General features: G+C 38.0%; 1 protein-coding gene across 6 annotated transcripts in view; it reads left to right on the forward strand.

Annotated features, from left to right (window-relative positions):
- The window catches only part of TCF4 (transcription factor 4), a 428999-nt gene that overhangs the window by 246538 nt on the left and 164958 nt on the right, over positions 1 to 17503 (forward strand). For all 6 annotated transcript variants that reach the window (XM_066602510.1, XM_066602505.1, XM_066602506.1 and 3 more), the window contains 2 exons: positions 3558 to 3687; positions 7632 to 7681. In XM_066602510.1, coding sequence (XP_066458607.1) covers positions 3558 to 3687; positions 7632 to 7681 — 180 coding nt within the window. The remainder of the gene's footprint in view (positions 1 to 3557; positions 3688 to 7631; positions 7682 to 17503) is intronic.

Consider the following 17503-nt stretch of genomic DNA (forward strand, 5'->3'; position numbering starts at 1 on the left):
GTACTAGAGCTGTCATGGCCGTCTGTATCGCATCTTACATCCAAGCTAGAGTTGGTACAACAAGGTACTAGAGCCTCCATGCCCACCGTATCACATCTTGTATACAAGCTACAGGCGGTACAATAGGGTATTAGAGCCTCCATGCCTGCCTGTATCACATCTTGTATACAAGCTACAGGCGGTATAACAAGGTACCAGACCCTACTAGAGAGGATGTGGAAAGTGAAGGCCAAAGTAGTCGCAGTGGTGGTAGGAGCACTTGGGGCTGTAACTCCTAAACTGGCGGAATGGCTCCAACAAATCTCAGAAGCAACATCTGAGCACTCTATCCAGAAGGGTGTAATATTAGGAACAGCCAAGATTGTGCACAGAACCAGGTCTCTGGTAGAGGACCCGAGGATGAGGAAGACACATACCACCCATAGGAGTGAGAAAAATAATATGCACAGAAGAGCAGAAATATGGAGTGACCAATTGTCATTTCAAGAAACAGAATGGCACAATAAGCCGGAGAGGAAACCCTTTGTTGGTCCAGAAATAAGAATGGGAGAGTTTTTCGGTCTCAAAATTGATGTAAGGTCACAGACCCGATGCCCTCTCTGCACCAGATACCTCAGATGTTATAACCCGCCATAAATCCTTCAGAGACATTCTGTTCTGTATTCAAAGTATCAAACTTTGTATTCCCCAACCTTCCTGTCTCATTGGGACTTGCAGTTGCCTTTCCATATAACTGCCCTCGTATGTTCTACATTGTGACCTGGGCTACAAAAATGTTCTTTTTGTCTTTAATTGTCCAGCCATGGACTTGCTTTAAGTTTTTGCCATGTTTCTCCAACATAACGACTCCCCTACCCCCAAAAGGACATTTAGTGCACAGGATCAGGTAGACAACATTAGTGTAAAACATTAGATGTCCCAGGGATCTTATAGTCCTGCTGTGGATGATACTCTATGTATTGCAAAACATTGCAGCTCCTTACACTGCGGGGATAGAAAGTTCATTTTCATTTTTTGCCCCAGGGAGCAAGAAAGAAACTTATATCTGCTATACATTAACTAATAAATAACAGAACAAATAGGAAATGGAATGCAATACAAAATTTTGATGTATGCTTTTGTAACACAAATCTAATGGGGTGTAAAGCTTTATGATGATATGTGGCACCCCCTAGTGGAGATTAGGTGTAATATTTCAAAAATAAGAGAAAAGATAGATAGATAGATAGATAGATAGATAGATAGATAGATAGATAGATAGATAGATATGAGATAGATAGATAGATAGATAGATAGATAGATAGATATGAGATAGATAGATAGATAGATAGATATGAGAGATATTGAAATAGACAGATATGAGATAGATAAATATTAAATAGGTAGATGATAGATAGATAGATATGAGATAGATAGAGATGAGATAGATAGATAGAGATGAGATAGATGATAGATAGATAGATAGATAGATAGATAGATAGATAGATAGATAGATAGATATGAGATAGATGATAGATAGATATTAAATAGATAGACAGATATGCGATAGATACATATTAAATAGGTAGATTATAGACAGATATGAGATAGATAGAAACTAGAGCTGAATTTGTCACATATGAGAAATGTTTAAGTCTTTTTGGCTTTACTGTTTGTACATAGTGATGTCTCGCTCATGAAGACCTCATGCACACGACCATTTTACAGTTCCAGACAACCTCTGATTTGCACAACTCTGTAACTCAGCCCCATCCTATATTTCTGAGTGTGTTCACTTTAAAATAGAATTGCGCCATGTGTCCTCGGAGCAGTTTTAGCCTCTTCAGAATCTTGCCCCATATAAAGACAGTTGGAGTGCCTCTGTAGTACCGTCCTGCAGTGCGTCCATAGAGGCTCTGTGCACACGATAGAGGCCTTACGATAATATATGATGTTGACCTGCAAAACCAGAGATTTCTAGCCACATGACAAATTCAACCCTGCTACATCCAACGCTTTTAGTACTAGCTCTACTTGAAAGGAAGTCCACAAATTAATTTTGTGTAAAGTCCGGTCTTATCTCCAATTCACAAAGTTCTCAAATGCCTTCTTTCCATCTCTCAGGTCATATTTGACCGACCGCTCCGGGCAGAAGACTCGCCACTTTGTTGAGCTATTTAGGAATCAAAAAAAAGACTGACTTAATTTAAAACAAGGGCTCTTTGTTGTAGTGGCTGAGTGGCTTGTGAAATGTTTCAGTTCTCAGTGGGTTAACCGCGGTACAGGAGCACAGTCATAATTGGGCCATTTAGAGTATTTTGCATGTGAATAGTGCGTTAGTGAAGCATTACTAAGTCTGTTGTGAGTGACACGGTGATTAGAATTTAGATTAGGCAAAACACATTCTGTACTTTATCAAGTACAGTAATTAGTTCAGTCGGTAAAAGTTGATTACAAGTAAAGATAAAGTTAGAATTTTTTTATTTTTTTCGGTACTTAATTTTAAATTTTCCTTTTTTTTTAATGATAAATTTGCTCTTAATATAAATGACGGGACGCGCACCTGCTTTACCCCGCGCGGGAACAATTACAGGAACAATGTATTCAATGCTAGGTGTAATCACGGGACTTGTGTATTATGGGTAAGTTACAACTTAGTTTATAGCAAATAGTAAATAGATTGCAACTTTATCTTATTAACCTTATTGCCGTCTCATTCGTTTGCAATTCTTTGCTCATCCGAATTTCACTAGGAAGAGAAGAGACGCTTCAACCCCCCCCCCCCCCCCCGCATCCTTGATGATCTCTCTACTAACAAACGTCCTTAACTGTTTTCTACCATTTCACCATGAGCTCCTTATCATCGTCATACTTGGAAAATAGGAGATAATTGACTTTAGGCAACAATGTAACCTTCTGTAGAATGTTCAAAAACAAACAAATGTTAAAAATGTTTAAAAACAAAAAAAAATGATAAAAAAAAGATCATCCTGTTTGTTATATTTTGATATATTATTTTGTTAAATCTGAATCAAAAATTAGATTTCTAGTTAAAATGTATTTTGGATCTTTTTTTTATTTTGGATTTTTTTTTTTATTATTTATTTTATTTTTGCTATTTTACATTTTTTAATTAATATCATTTTAATTTATCAGTCTTCTTTTTTTTTTTTGCACTTTTCACATTTGTTTCTCATTCTTCCAATTCCAATCTAAAATTTAACCAAATGCGGAATGAAAAAAAAAAAAAAATACATTACTGTCTGCTGCGCCATGGGCTAACATGTTGTTGGCATGTTGCCTTTTTTGTGTTTTCTGTGCCTTTAAAACCAGCACAGAAAGGCTGATGAATAAGGTGATTGTATATCCCAGCTCTTCGCCTGATAGTCCAGCCAATACCGTAAACCTGGTTCTCCAGACATCATCTATATACTAATGATACCTAAAAATGTACATTGCTTTTTGGCATTTATGTTGTTTTTTATGCTTTTTTTTTTTCTTCCTTCGGTGTAAACAATAGAAGACATGTTAGGCCTGAGAATAAAAATGAATACTTTGTTTTCCTGTGTCGTTTCTAGCAAAGCCTGCTTGGAGGTGACATGGACATTGGGAATTCAGGAGCTCTCTCACCCACAAAGCCTGGCTCACAGTACTATCATTATTCAAGCAATAACTCCAGGAGGAGGCCTTTTCACAGCAGCTCAATGGGTGAGTATTATCTTTATTTTCTGCCTAGTAATAGTATCCAGTTACACTCTCAGATAAACCTTGTACCCCACAGAGACACACACGATAACAAGAGCCTTCAGATATTTCTCAGTTACCCAACGGCTCAGCTTGTATTGGCTGCAGCTTGCGGAGCTCAACACTTATTATACCTGCACGGCACAAAACTAGTGTACAATGCTTACATGATGAGTGTCAAGCTGGGACATCACAACTACATTATGCTGGAGGACACATGGATGAGAATGTGAGGTCCTGTACCATGGAAAATGGAGGATAAGGATAAGGGATTCAATTAGAAATGTAATAGAATGAAATCAGGAACTTAATAACTGTAATATTACAACAATATATGGCGAAGTCTAAACGGGGTTCACATCGAGATTCCTATAGTTTTGCACACTCAAAAAGCCAGAGCAGAAATCTTATGTTCCGTAACAATTGTTGGGGCGAGTTGTTATCTGAAGTAACTGTTCCAAGACGTTTTTGCCAATAGAGTAACACGTGTGCAGTATTTTTGCAAATGTGTTCTTTTACTTGAAGATTCTAATTAACAGTGTGAAAGTTGCACTAGCATTCTACAGCAGATAAAAAGTTATCTTTTTACAAATAGGGATAGAGGTGGGACATTTGTTCTATTGTGACACATTCCCCATTACCTACTGCTTGATCCCTGATGATGAAGGTTTAGACATTATCTATCTATCTATCTCATATCTATCTATCTATCTCATATCTATCTATCTATCTATCTATCTATCTCATATCTATCTATCTATCTATCTCATACGTATCTATCTATCTATCTATCTATCTCATATCTATCTATCTCATATCTATCTATCTATCTATCTCATATCTATCTATCTATCTATCTCATATCTATCTCTATCTATCTACAGTATATCTATATATCATCTATCTATCCATCGATCTATCTATCTATATATATATTTATCTATCTATCTCTCATATCTATCTATCTTATCTCTAGCTAGCTATCTATATCTATCTATCTATCTATCTATCTATCTATCTATCTATCTATCTATCTCATATCTATCTATCTTATCTCTAGCTAGCTATCTATATCTATCTATCTATCTATCTATTTATCTATCTATCTATCTATCTATCTATCTATCTCATATCTATCTATCTCATATCTATCTATCTATCTATTTCATCTATCTATCTATCTATCTATCTATCTATCTATCTATCTATCTATCATCTATCTATCTATCTATCTATCTATCTATCTATCTATCTATCTATCTATCTATCTATCTATCTATCTATCTATCTGTCTTTCTGATATCTATCTATATAAAAATGTATGTATGTGAACCTAAATATATAAGCCACTTAGGCCTTAGTCAGACGGGCGTTTTTTCACGCGATTTGCGGATCACATGACGGATGCGCATGCGCAAATCGCGTGACCGGGGGTGAAAAATTGCAGGAAAAATCTGCACCTAGCCGCGTTAATCGTCGCAGCAAAACGCCCGTCTGACCGGAGAAAAATCGCCGTGCGCATCAAAATGCGCATGAAACTTAGACTGGCCGGCGAAAAAACGCAGCTAGCTGCAGTAAATGATTTTGGTGCGCACATAAAACGCCGAACGCAGATAGGCGCGATCTGCGAATCGTCGTGTCCTATAATTTATCGCATATCCGCATAAAAAGCGGACATGTGACCGATACCATAGCGAACCATTGGTTCTATATATGCGCGAATCGCATGCGCATGCGCAAATCGCGTGAAAAAACGCCCGTCTGACTATGGCCTAAAGTCCCACAAATCCCAAGTCTCTGATTCCATAAAATAATGTGGTCAATTAGGTTATTTATTTATTTATTTTTTTTAAAGTGGGTTTTCTTCCTTATCACCTTAAAAACTAGGGTCATTGTTTACCGGTCCTCATCTTTTTTCCTTGGGCTTCGGAATCATGATGCATAGGAATGTTCTATAATACCTTTTTATAGAATGTTTTATACTTTTCTGTGTTGGGGTTAATGTGTGCAAACATAAAAAAAGTTTATTTTTAATTCATTTTATATATATTTTTAATATTAGATAATGTTTGTTAAAATAAACAAAAAAGGGAACCTAATTTTGTTTTGGTTGCTTTGATGTATAACCTATATAGATTCAGATTACGGGGCAGCTGCAATGATGAGTTTGGTTGGCAAGACCAATAATTTTTGCTTTTCTTTTTTACTATGCTGTTGTATTTTATTTTATATTTTTTTCTATAGGAACCCCAGTTACTGGTGAAAATCTTCCCTTATGTGGTCATTATTGTCTGGCAAAGCTGATCTGGTTCTACTAAGATCCAGCAGGTCTGCCGTTCTGTGGGGAACTGATGATCAGTGATCGCCAAATCCAATAGAGGGAACAGCACTGCTGCTTCCTCTATTCAGCACATAGCGCTCATTGAGTGCTATGTGAATAGGAAAAGAGAAGTCAGAAGTGGTTATAAACCGCTTGTATCATTTCACCAGGACCCTGACTGTCCTTGATATTAGGGCACCTAATTTGCTCCTGCTAGATTGCAGGAGCTTTAACCTGCACCATACATTTACAATAGTGCATATATAACCCATTCCAATCCACTCTCTGACGTCTACCTACATTGTGATTGCAGCTTGTACAGCTCCAATGTCAGAAGACGTCCGACAGGGTATTCTTATCGTCTATTGCCAGCCACTCTGCTGTCAGAGCCTCTCTGGTGCACACACACTGGCTTTGGACAGCAGATGGCACTGTTGTATAACAGCAAAAAGAGAAAGCCTTTTAGGAAACCCCAAATCCAAAATTGGATTGGAAAGGGTTAAAGCCCAGGATCAAGTGCTGTGCATGTACAGTAATTGTAATGGGGTTAAAGGGCCACTCCAGTGAATTTTTTTCATTCCTTATGCAACTAATCACCTAGTATATATGTCAATTAGTATTGCCTTGTTTAGTTATTCCTTACTATCTGAAGCTTCCTGATGACTTCCTCAGGTGGTCATGTGATCTCAATTCTGACTAGCTGAAATTTACTTGGCTTTATGTTCTCTCAAATTAGTCTGTTTTTCTGTAAGTCCCATGTGATGAACCCTACCAAATAAGCTCTTCAGATGGGGATGCAGAACAGTTACTGCTAATGATTAGAGGCTCCTGTCACACAGTTATAATGTAATAGATCACAGCTCATCCTCCTGACTGTATACTTCTACATATGGTCTGTAGCTTATTTATGTGAATGTAGAATACAGAAGATAATGTCAGTGTCCTCCCTGCAGGTAGAGATGGTACATTTTCTGGCTTATCATTGATGTTCTGCTATTGCATCATAAGAGTGTTAGCAGAGCATAGAGAAAGTGAGCAGGGAGAAATCTAGGCATCAAAATGGTGCTTGATAAGTGTCAGACAGGAGACCTCACTTAATGGACGTGACTGCAATATACATAGAAGATACCCAGAGTGTATCAGGCAAACTGCCAGAGTGGTCCTTTAAAGCAAAAGTCTGTAAGTTAAATTGTAGAATAATAGCAAATGGTTTTATATTTGCCAATACCTCCAATAGGAGCTATAGGAGCACTGGTTCAATTATTTAAATTTTTCCAAAAAGTTTATATAGCGGATCTCAGTTCCCCAGAGTTCTGCATCACAGATCCCGTAAAGCAGCTGCCTTTTTTTCTTTAACATGAGAATTTTCATTATAATTGTATTGTGTAAGAATAGATATTCTATAAATAACTAAAAGTACCCTTTTTAGTGGGTTTTTGGATGTTAAAAATGAAATATATGTTTAACCCCTTCTTGAACTAGTTTCTTGACCTATGTATTTTCTGCAAAACCTCTTTTTATTATTTTAGTGCCCTCAGCCATACTCAGTGGGTGTATATTAAACCTGTTTTATTTCTCTTCCTGACAGAGGTACAAGCAAAGAAAGTTAGAAAAGTGCCGCCAGGTTTACCCTCCTCAGTGAGTACCGGTTATTTAACTTACCTGCTTGTGGGCATTATCCAAGTGGCAGTGTTTTGTATGATGCTTTTTATATTTGTGGTTGACTTTAACTTTGGACAATGATTGGTTCTCAACTTTGGACAATCCCTATGTGTTAAAAAAATGAGGACCCCCAGCGATCAGCTGGTATCTGTGGGGAAACTTGGCAGTAAGTGTTCCATTTGCCTGCGGTGCCCCTACAGGGCAAATGGAGCATTACACAGCACCCATTTATATCAATGGGTTGTTCATGTAATATCGGACAGGTCCTCCAGAGCGAGAGAGATATTTGTAACTGTTCTCCCTTCTGGACGAGAGATGATGACTTTGAAGAGAGCACTCATTTAACTCTGAATTGCCCAAAAGAATGCATCAAAATGGGGTTATCTAAACTGTAGAACCCCTTTAATGCATTGTTTAACCAATACTTACATAATAGTATCCAAAACAGCCAGAAAACTGTTGGTAAAGAAGAACTCCATTCAAATTGTGTCCTCTGAGAAGTCATATAATATACAGCTCGAATGCTGTATCTATAAACTTTTTTTTTGAGGTATACACTATACAGGGGTCCAAGCTTATAGACCCTTTTTGGTGTTGTCTCTTTATAGGCCCGAATGACATATTAGAAGACGTATTATAGGTGCACTGCCTCTTTAAATATTACTTTTCTATCAGTATACTATTTAATGTAATGTGACTTTGACATCTTAAATACTGCAACTATATTGAATCTTGACAATTGATTTCTGGGAGACAATAGTCTCATGTCTGTTCGTGTGTGATGTGAGCATCATGTTATAAGGAATATCAAGCATATAGCTTACTTAGGGTGTATTTCCTAAAATCAAAAATAAGTCTTTTAGATCCAAGATTCTGTGCTGACTAAACATATATCTTCATAGCAGTCAGAGCTCCATTTTTCTAATATACAGCTACAAATCAGCTACAAATCCCTTCACACAGTAGTAAAGTCACATAATAAAATTATTGTTACTTACTGCCACCACTAGAGGGAGCTTAAGAGCTTACTGTATATTTTATTATTAAGTTCAGTGTATAAATGTATACAGTATTCTTTTGAGCTCCATCTAGTGATGACATACAGAATTTTCTTTTCCTCTATGTCTAGGTAGGTAGTTTAGATCACAGTAAACAGAACTCCAACTGCTGTGAAGGTATATTAAGAATTTAAGCTGCACCAATTTTGTATCTGGTTATATTAAAAAGCAAAGTGGTGATCAAGAGATGATATCCATGTCAAGTTTTTTTTATATATCAAGTGTACAATTAGCGGTTGTTATGTTATATCTGTTTCTAGGAAAGTTGGGTGACAATAATAGCTCTGAAGGAGGCTGCCAACCAACTTTCCTATAAAAGTAAATGCTACAAATCCTTCCTTTTTGATATTTTCTTCATTTTTAGTCTTCAAAATTAAGTTGCAACATTTGGGCAGAAGTTCCGTTACTAGAAAAAGCTGAAAGAATATATTCACTTGTGATACAATTTACAAATAGAATTATTCTGTATGAAAACCTCAACTACTGTATACACACATAACTTATCATGTACTTATACTGAGTTACACCCTGTATCATACTCCAGAGCTGCACTCACTATTCTGCTGGTGGAGTCACTGTGTACATACATTACTTATCCTGTACTGATCCTGAGTTATATCCTGTATTATACTGCAGAGCTGCACTCACTATTCTGCTGGTGGAGTCACTGTGTACATACATTACTTATCCTGTACTGATCCTGAGTTACATCCTGTATTATACTCCAGAGCTGCACTCACTATTCTGCTGGTGGAGTCACTGTGTACATACATTACTTATCCTGTACTGATCCTGAGTTATATCCTGTATTATACTGCAGAGCTGCACTCACTATTCTGCTGGTGGAGTCACTGTGTACATACATTACTTATCCTGTACTGATCCTGAGTTACATCCTGTATTATACTCCAGAGTTGCCCTCACTATTCTGCTCATGGTGTCACTGTGTACATACATTACTTATCCTGTACTGATCCTGAGTTACATCCTGTATTATACTGCAGAGCTGCACTCACTATTCTGCTGGTGGAGTCACTGTGTACATACATTACTTATCCTGTACTGATCCTGAGTTACATCCTGTATTATATTCCACAGCTGCACTCACTATACTGCTGTGGGAGTCACTGTGTACATACATTACTTATCCTGTACTGATCCTGCTTTACATTCTGTATTATACTCCAGAGCTGCACTCCCTGTTCTGCTGGTGGAGTTACTGTGTACATACATTACTTATCCTGTACTGATCCTGCATTCCATCCTGTATTATACTCCAGAGCTATACTCAGTATTCTGCTGGTGGAGTCACTGTGTACATACATTACTTATCCTGTACTGATCCTGAGTTACATCCTGTATTATACTCCAGAGCTGCACTCACTATTCTGCTGGTGGAGTCACTGTGTACATACATTACTTATCCTGTACTGATCCTGAGTTATATCCTGTATTATACTGCAGAGCTGCACTCACTATTCTGCTGGTGGAGTCACTGTGTACATACATTACTTATCCTGTACTGATCCTGAGTTACATCCTGTATTATACTCCAGAGTTGCCCTCACTATTCTGCTCATGGTGTCACTGTGTACATACATTACTTATCCTGTACTGATCCTGAGTTACATCCTGTATTATACTGCAGAGCTGCACTCACTATTCTGCTGGTGGAGTCACTGTGTACATACATTACTTATCCTGTACTGATCCTGAGTTACATCCTGTATTATATTCCACAGCTGCACTCACTATACTGCTGTGGGAGTCACTGTGTACATACATTACTTATCCTGTACTGATCCTGCTTTACATTCTGTATTATACTCCAGAGCTGCACTCCCTGTTCTGCTGGTGGAGTTACTGTGTACATACATTACTTATCCTGTACTGATCCTGCATTCCATCCTGTATTATACTCCAGAGCTATACTCAGTATTCTGCTGGTGGAGTCACTGTGTACATACATTACTTATCCTGTACTGATCCTGAGTTACATCCTGTATTATACTCCAGAGCTGCACTCACTATTCTGCTGGTGGAGTCACTGTGTACATACGTTACTTATCCTATACTGATCCTGAGTTACATCCTGTATTATACTCCAGAGCTGCCCTCACTGTTCTCCTGGTGGATACTAGCACAGGTTGTACTCTAGGACCAGTACATGATAAATAATGTAATGCATTTACCTAGTTCTTTTATACCAATTTTCAAGATATGATTCCAGCTGTTGGAAATGTGTTGTCTTTTATACAAAAATCAAACTGTAAATATGATGCAGTCACTTCACACTTAGTTGTCGTCCTATTTGCTGTATATGGAGTATGTGTTAGGTAGTACTGTGTGTGGCTTGTGCCATTGGTGTTCTTCATGTGTTTTGGATTGAACATGTCTTGAATTTTCTTGTCCGTGAGTGAGTTACATGCTCGGCCCCTGATTTTTTTCTTCTGTGCCGCAGCGTCTTGCAAAGCAAAACAAGTTATCATCGTTTTAGCTCTGTCTCCTCCTCCCTGATCTTCCAAGGCGCCACTGTCAGCCCATTAATGCCCCCAGAACACAATAATTTCCTTTTGCTAATGTATTTATATTATGAGCTTGATTCTGGTGCTGTATCTATGTACTGAGTTTGGTGCTACTGCTTTGTTTATATTATGAGCTTGTTTCTGGTATTGCATCTATGTTCTGAAGTTGCCTTGTCTAGTATCGATGTACTGAGATTGGTTCTGGTGCTGTATTTATGCTATGGGCTTTATTTTGGTATTATATCTATGTACTACTGGGGAAGGCAATGGCAAACCACCCCGCAAAAAACAGTCTGCCAAGAAATCGTCACAATATGACATCACCCTAGGTGCTTGCACCAGAGGACTTTACCTTACCTATGTACTATAGTTGCTTTTTGTCGTATTTATGTTATAAGGTAGGTTCTGGGGCTGTATTTATGGCATTAACTTGGTTCTGGTGCTGTATTTATGCTATGAGCTTGGTTCTGGTACATTCTTTATTTACTCAGCTTGGTTCTGTTGTAGGTGCTTTCTTGCTGCTTCCTGCACAAGCTGATCACAGCTTGTGTATAATATTAATTTGGCATGGGGGAATAAAAAAAAATTTAGCACTGACCACATCTAGGACCAGAACTTTTACGGTCCAATACCAGATCTGTAACAGGGCCTTCACCTATCATGTGCCACTTGTAATACTTGGGTTTCCTTTTGCGGCAGAAGGTCCTTTGGGCCCCCTGAGTCACAAGGACCTGGTTGCTTCTGTCACCTCTGCACCCTTTATAACTACGCCCCCATCTTGGACCATCTTAAGACCTTTTTTCTTATTCCATTATTAAACATTGCCTCTCTTTAGTATAAGGACAAAGCCCATTGTCCTCCAATCCCCATATTTACCCTTTCTGTGTGGGTTTAATCCTACAAAATCTAACTATTGGTGTTAAAATCCCCAGTAACAAAGACAGGCGAGAGGTTCGCTTACAGCCGGAGAATCCCAGGAGCACAGCACCGTGGGAGCGTGTAAATACAAGGAGAAAGCCTTTCTCTTACTTGCTACACTTACCCTCCTGATCCCCCTTTACTTTGCTCCGGTCACCGCAAACAACACTCATTAGTGGCTTCACAGAGCATCCCTAATTAACACCAGAGGTGGAAAAGTTAAGAGCCGACTAAAAAAAAAAAAGGAAAAAAAAAATTTCAATTGACCAAACGCCCAATTGATTAATTACAAAACGCACTAGAATTGGTGGCGGCGCTAATCTTAAGCAGGGAGAATTCTTGTATTGCACTTGGAATGGAGCCCGAAGTTCACAGCCCCATACCTGAGCAGGGGCTTTGGGATAAAATGAGCCTTCATTTCACGAGATCCTTCCCTTCTTTGTCAGCATAATGATGATTTATGGATTTGCATGTTCAAAGAGATTTGCGCAACGGATTTATTCGGAAATTTACATAGATTGCAGAAAGAACATCTTTATTTTGCAGCGAGGTATCTGAGCGAGTAGTGGAGATGTGAGTGCATCAGTAGCTGCGTGCTTGATAAACCAGGTGTCAGCCTGTAGAAAACAGCTGTATCTCAATGAATTTTCCCCTCCTGCACTGTTTGCCGGCCTCATTTATTTATTTCTTTCCGGCAAGCGCATTAACAATTCCAGCCCCGAGCTGACAGCCGCTACAATTATACGTTTTCATTACACTTCTGCCGCGTCCGAGTTTTAGGGCCTTAAAAACAATCAAATCGGGGATACCGATGTAGCAGGGCTGAAGATGCCTTTTACATGTATTGTTGATATATGTCTGAGATTCGGATACAGACTTTTGGAGTCGCACACATTGCACTATTGGGCCTGCGTATAGACTGGGCCTCAGTGACATTGTGTCCGTAGTGACTCTATATTATGGAGCTGCAATATCTTGCTTGCTCTACAGATATTTTACCCATCCAGTTCACATGTGAACGGCTAATTTTTTGATAAACGCGGTACATTCTGATTTTTTTACATTTTTATTTAATTATTTTGTACTATGCCTATATGACAATGGGTTACGTTCACCTATACTCTGGTGAGATAGATAGATAGACAGACAGACAGACATGAGGGATAGATATGATATAGATAGATAGAGAGAAAGATAGATTAAGAGATAAGAGATAAGATAGATAGATATTAGATAGATATGAAAAAGATAGATATGAGATAGATAGATAGAGAGAAAGATAGATTAAGAGATAAGATAGATAGATATTAGATAGATATGAAAAAGATAGATACGAGATAGATAGATAGATAGATAGATAGATAGATAGATAGATAGATAGATAGATATGGGAGAGATAAATAGATAGACATAGGATAGATAAATAGATAGATATGAAACAAATATTAGATAGATATGATATAGATAGATAGATAGATATGACAGATAGATATGAGATAGCTAGATATTAGAGAGATAGAAAGATATAAAATAAATAGATAAATATTAGATAGATATGAAATTGAAAAATATTAGATAGATATGGGATAGATAGATGGATGGATAGATAGGAGAGAGAGAGATATGAGACAGATAGATAGAAATGAGATAGATAGATAGATATTAGATAGATAGATATGAGAAAGATAGATATATAGATAGATATGAGATAGACAGATTTGAGATAGATAGATATGAGATAGATAGATACGGTAGATAGATAGATAGATGATAGACAGATAGATAGATGGATATGAGATAGATAGATAGATAGATAGATGGACAGATGGATAGATAGATGGATATGAGATAGATAGATAGATAGATAGATAGATGGATATGAGATAAGAGGGTCTTTATCACAAGAGTTCACAATCTATGATGAACTAGGGGTGACACAAGATGTAGCAACACTTGTTCTGTACGATGGTCCGGCCGTCTTTTATATAAACAGCGTAGTATACATAAAGCTATTTGAGCCGCTCACCAGCCACTCTCTGTGTATGTACAAATATGAGGTGTATTAGTGTATATGGGTTGTGGTGGAAACTGGTGTGTGAAGACATCATGTTTCAAAGAAAGAATATGGAAGCTGAAAAAACAGAGTAGAGTTAGTTTAATGAATATAGTAGGCCTCCCATAAAAGGTGTGGGGTTTTTGCACATTTAAGACTGTGGATGTTGGAAATTAGCCTGATTGCCTTGGTTAGTGCATTCCAGAGAACTGGTGCAGCTTGGAAGAAGTCTTGGAGATGGGAGTGGGAGGTTCAACTTAAAGAGGAACTTAGTCTAAGGTTGTGAGAAGAGTGGAGAGCACAGGTAGAGTGGTAGACAGGAGATATGGGGCAGTGCAGCACTGTAGAGGGTTTCATGGATGAGTGTGATGAGTTATTCTTGTATTCTACAGTAAACGAGCACCAGTGCAGTGACCGGCACAGGGTGGAGGCATCGGTGTAGCAGTTGGACAAACAGCTGAGCCTGGCTGCTGCATTCAGGATGGATTGGAGAGAGGAGAGTTTATTGAGGGAAAGACCGATCAATAGTGAATTACAATATCAGTCTAACAGTGATCAGGGCTGAAATAGGAGTTTTTGATGTCTAGACTGTTACAATAGGGCAGATTCTGAAGATATTGTTGAGGTGCAAGTGATTGAATGTAGGGAGTGAAGGTACGATTGGAGTCAAATATGAGCACAAGACAGCGGCATGATGCTGAGGACTTATGGTAGCACCACACACTGGGATGGAAACAGCTGGTTTGGGCAAGATAGTAGATGGTGGAAACACAAAATAAAATTTTGGGGTTGAATGGGGACAAAAATGTAATTACGCCATTGTTTTTAGTTACAGTTTTATGGCATATGCTCTGCGGTAAACCTCACTTTATTCTGTGAGTCAGTACAATTATGGAGATAGCAAATCTCCATAGTATTTGTTATGTTTTACTACTCTTACTACTGCTGGACATTTTATTTCGTGGATGAACTGGAGTTTTGGATGGTACCATTTTCAGTATCTATGGCTTTTTGATCACTTTTTATTTCATTTTTTGTGGTGAGGTAAAGTGACCAAAACCAGTAATTATGGTTATTTTACTTTTACTTGCAGAATTGATAACATAACATATTTTACTGCAGAGTTTGAACCATAACTTTCCGTCCCGAATAAAGTATCACAATTCTTGTTCTCTTTTTGGTCCTTATTAGAGGGTCTAAACTGTATATCTAAAGGCATACTATATTCAACTGTACATATGGTGGATACATATTCCAACACTCACCAAACCTGTAGATATGCAGGTCTAGGAACCATACTTGAGTTCCAAAGTCTCTATTAACTGGCCCATCAGTGCTGGTTACTTGTGTCCTCCTTTCTTTCTCTTTATTGGAGAAGACACATCTTCCAATGTTGAACTTCAGCTCATTATATCTGTCTGAGTGTACGGTATTTGTTTGTTCATTTGTGGTTCGGTTGCTTCTGTCCTCCTGACAGGACCCAAGCTGTTCCATTGGTGTGCCCTGGTCTTTTAACTAATGAAATAAAATTTGTAGTTTTATACTTTATGTCTATTCTGTGAAGGGCGTAATATTTTACTAGTTCAAACTATTACAGCTACAGCAATATCAACCATTTATTCTATAATTTTAATATAACAAAAATTGGAAAATATTTTTTTTTAATATATATTAAAAATATATTACTTTTTTTTTACATTTTTTTAGTCTGACGGGAATTTGAACATACAGTCACTTGTATGACATAATGCAATACTTCTATATTGCTTTTCCTGGGTGAGATACTGCAGCTACACCCCTCTCTTCCTCTGTCTTTCCTTTCTACGATTTGTCATTTTTTGGATGACCCAGAGCAGCACAAACGGATTATAAAGAACCTCATTCTACCGATGACTCCCTTACTTGATTTGGTGCAGTAGTTTTTATAAAATCAACTATTACAACCTGCATGTCCCCTGTAGTCTTCAATATTCATGAACTGAGGCTCCCTCTGCCCACCCTCCGTTGATTGGTTGCTTCCTTCCTATGCATAGTATAGGGAGAAAGCTGTCAATCAGGAGTAAGAGGGCGGGTTAGGCTGCTGCTTATGATTACATGAATATTGGGCTGCAGCTTGTAAAAGCTGATTTAATGAAAACTACTGGACTAAGTCAAGACAAGGCAGCATAAACCTGGTGACAGATTCCCTTTAAAGAACGTGGGGAAAAAGAGCAGATGAGTTCATTCCTCAGGCCGTTAGGGTTTCAGAATGAAGTCATAGGATTGTAATGTTGGAATTTAGAAAATGTCCTCTCTGGGGAACAAGCTCAAAAATACATTCATCAATGGAAAAAGATTCGGAACACACTATATCATTTTACTAAAGATGTGATTGGCAAATAGACAATGGAGGAAACGTACTAAGGAAATACGCTGTAACGATGTCTCTAATTACAGTAAAAAAGTTGAGAACATGGTGAACGTCTAATTTATTTTAAGTTTTTTGTCACTTTTTGTATACATATTTTATGAACTTCACCCTAAAATAAAATATACCGTATGTTCTCCTCCTGGAGAAACAATGAAACTACCCCATCCCTTCTGTGAAGGTGCCAGATGTTGTTACAAGGAATCAGGTGTAGATCCGTTAAAGGGAACCAGTCCTATCTGTGGGCAGCAGGTTGTAGAGCAGATTGATTTATGGTTTTATGGGAAAACATTAATTTTAATTCCTGTTCATTCTGGGCTCAGGAGTCCACTGGGCGGTTCTATCAGTGATTGTTATCCTTCCCCACATGAAGATGCCCATATGTCATGGTTTGTGGTATCGCGATGCAAGTTTTGGATATGATGCAGATGAAGGAGTTACAAAAAATACACAATATTTGTTCAGTAACAAAGAATGTCAGAGACAGATGTAATAATGGCAAACAAACCACTAAATAGTTACCATGAAACTGCCTTCATGTGTTTAGGTAGGTAAGCCACAGCGAGTCAGCTCTGGCATCGGGTTATCTCCTGGGGAACAAAATTATCAGGCATTGAAATTCACTGTTCCCTATCTTTTTTCCTCTGACATCATAATTTGAAGGAATGTTGAACCGCCCCCATATGCATCAGAGAGTTGTTCAGCCACTCTATTATCAGCAGATTCTAACAACTAAAGTCTAGTGTGTATTGGGAACCTAACTGTGCATATTGACATAACTGTTAATCATTGAGTAGAACCGCCCACTGGACTCCTTTAGCAAAAATGAGCAGAAAG

The sequence above is a fragment of the Eleutherodactylus coqui genome, chromosome 5 (genome assembly GCF_035609145.1).
Source record: "Eleutherodactylus coqui strain aEleCoq1 chromosome 5, aEleCoq1.hap1, whole genome shotgun sequence".
NCBI lineage: Eukaryota > Metazoa > Chordata > Amphibia > Anura > Eleutherodactylidae > Eleutherodactylus > Eleutherodactylus coqui.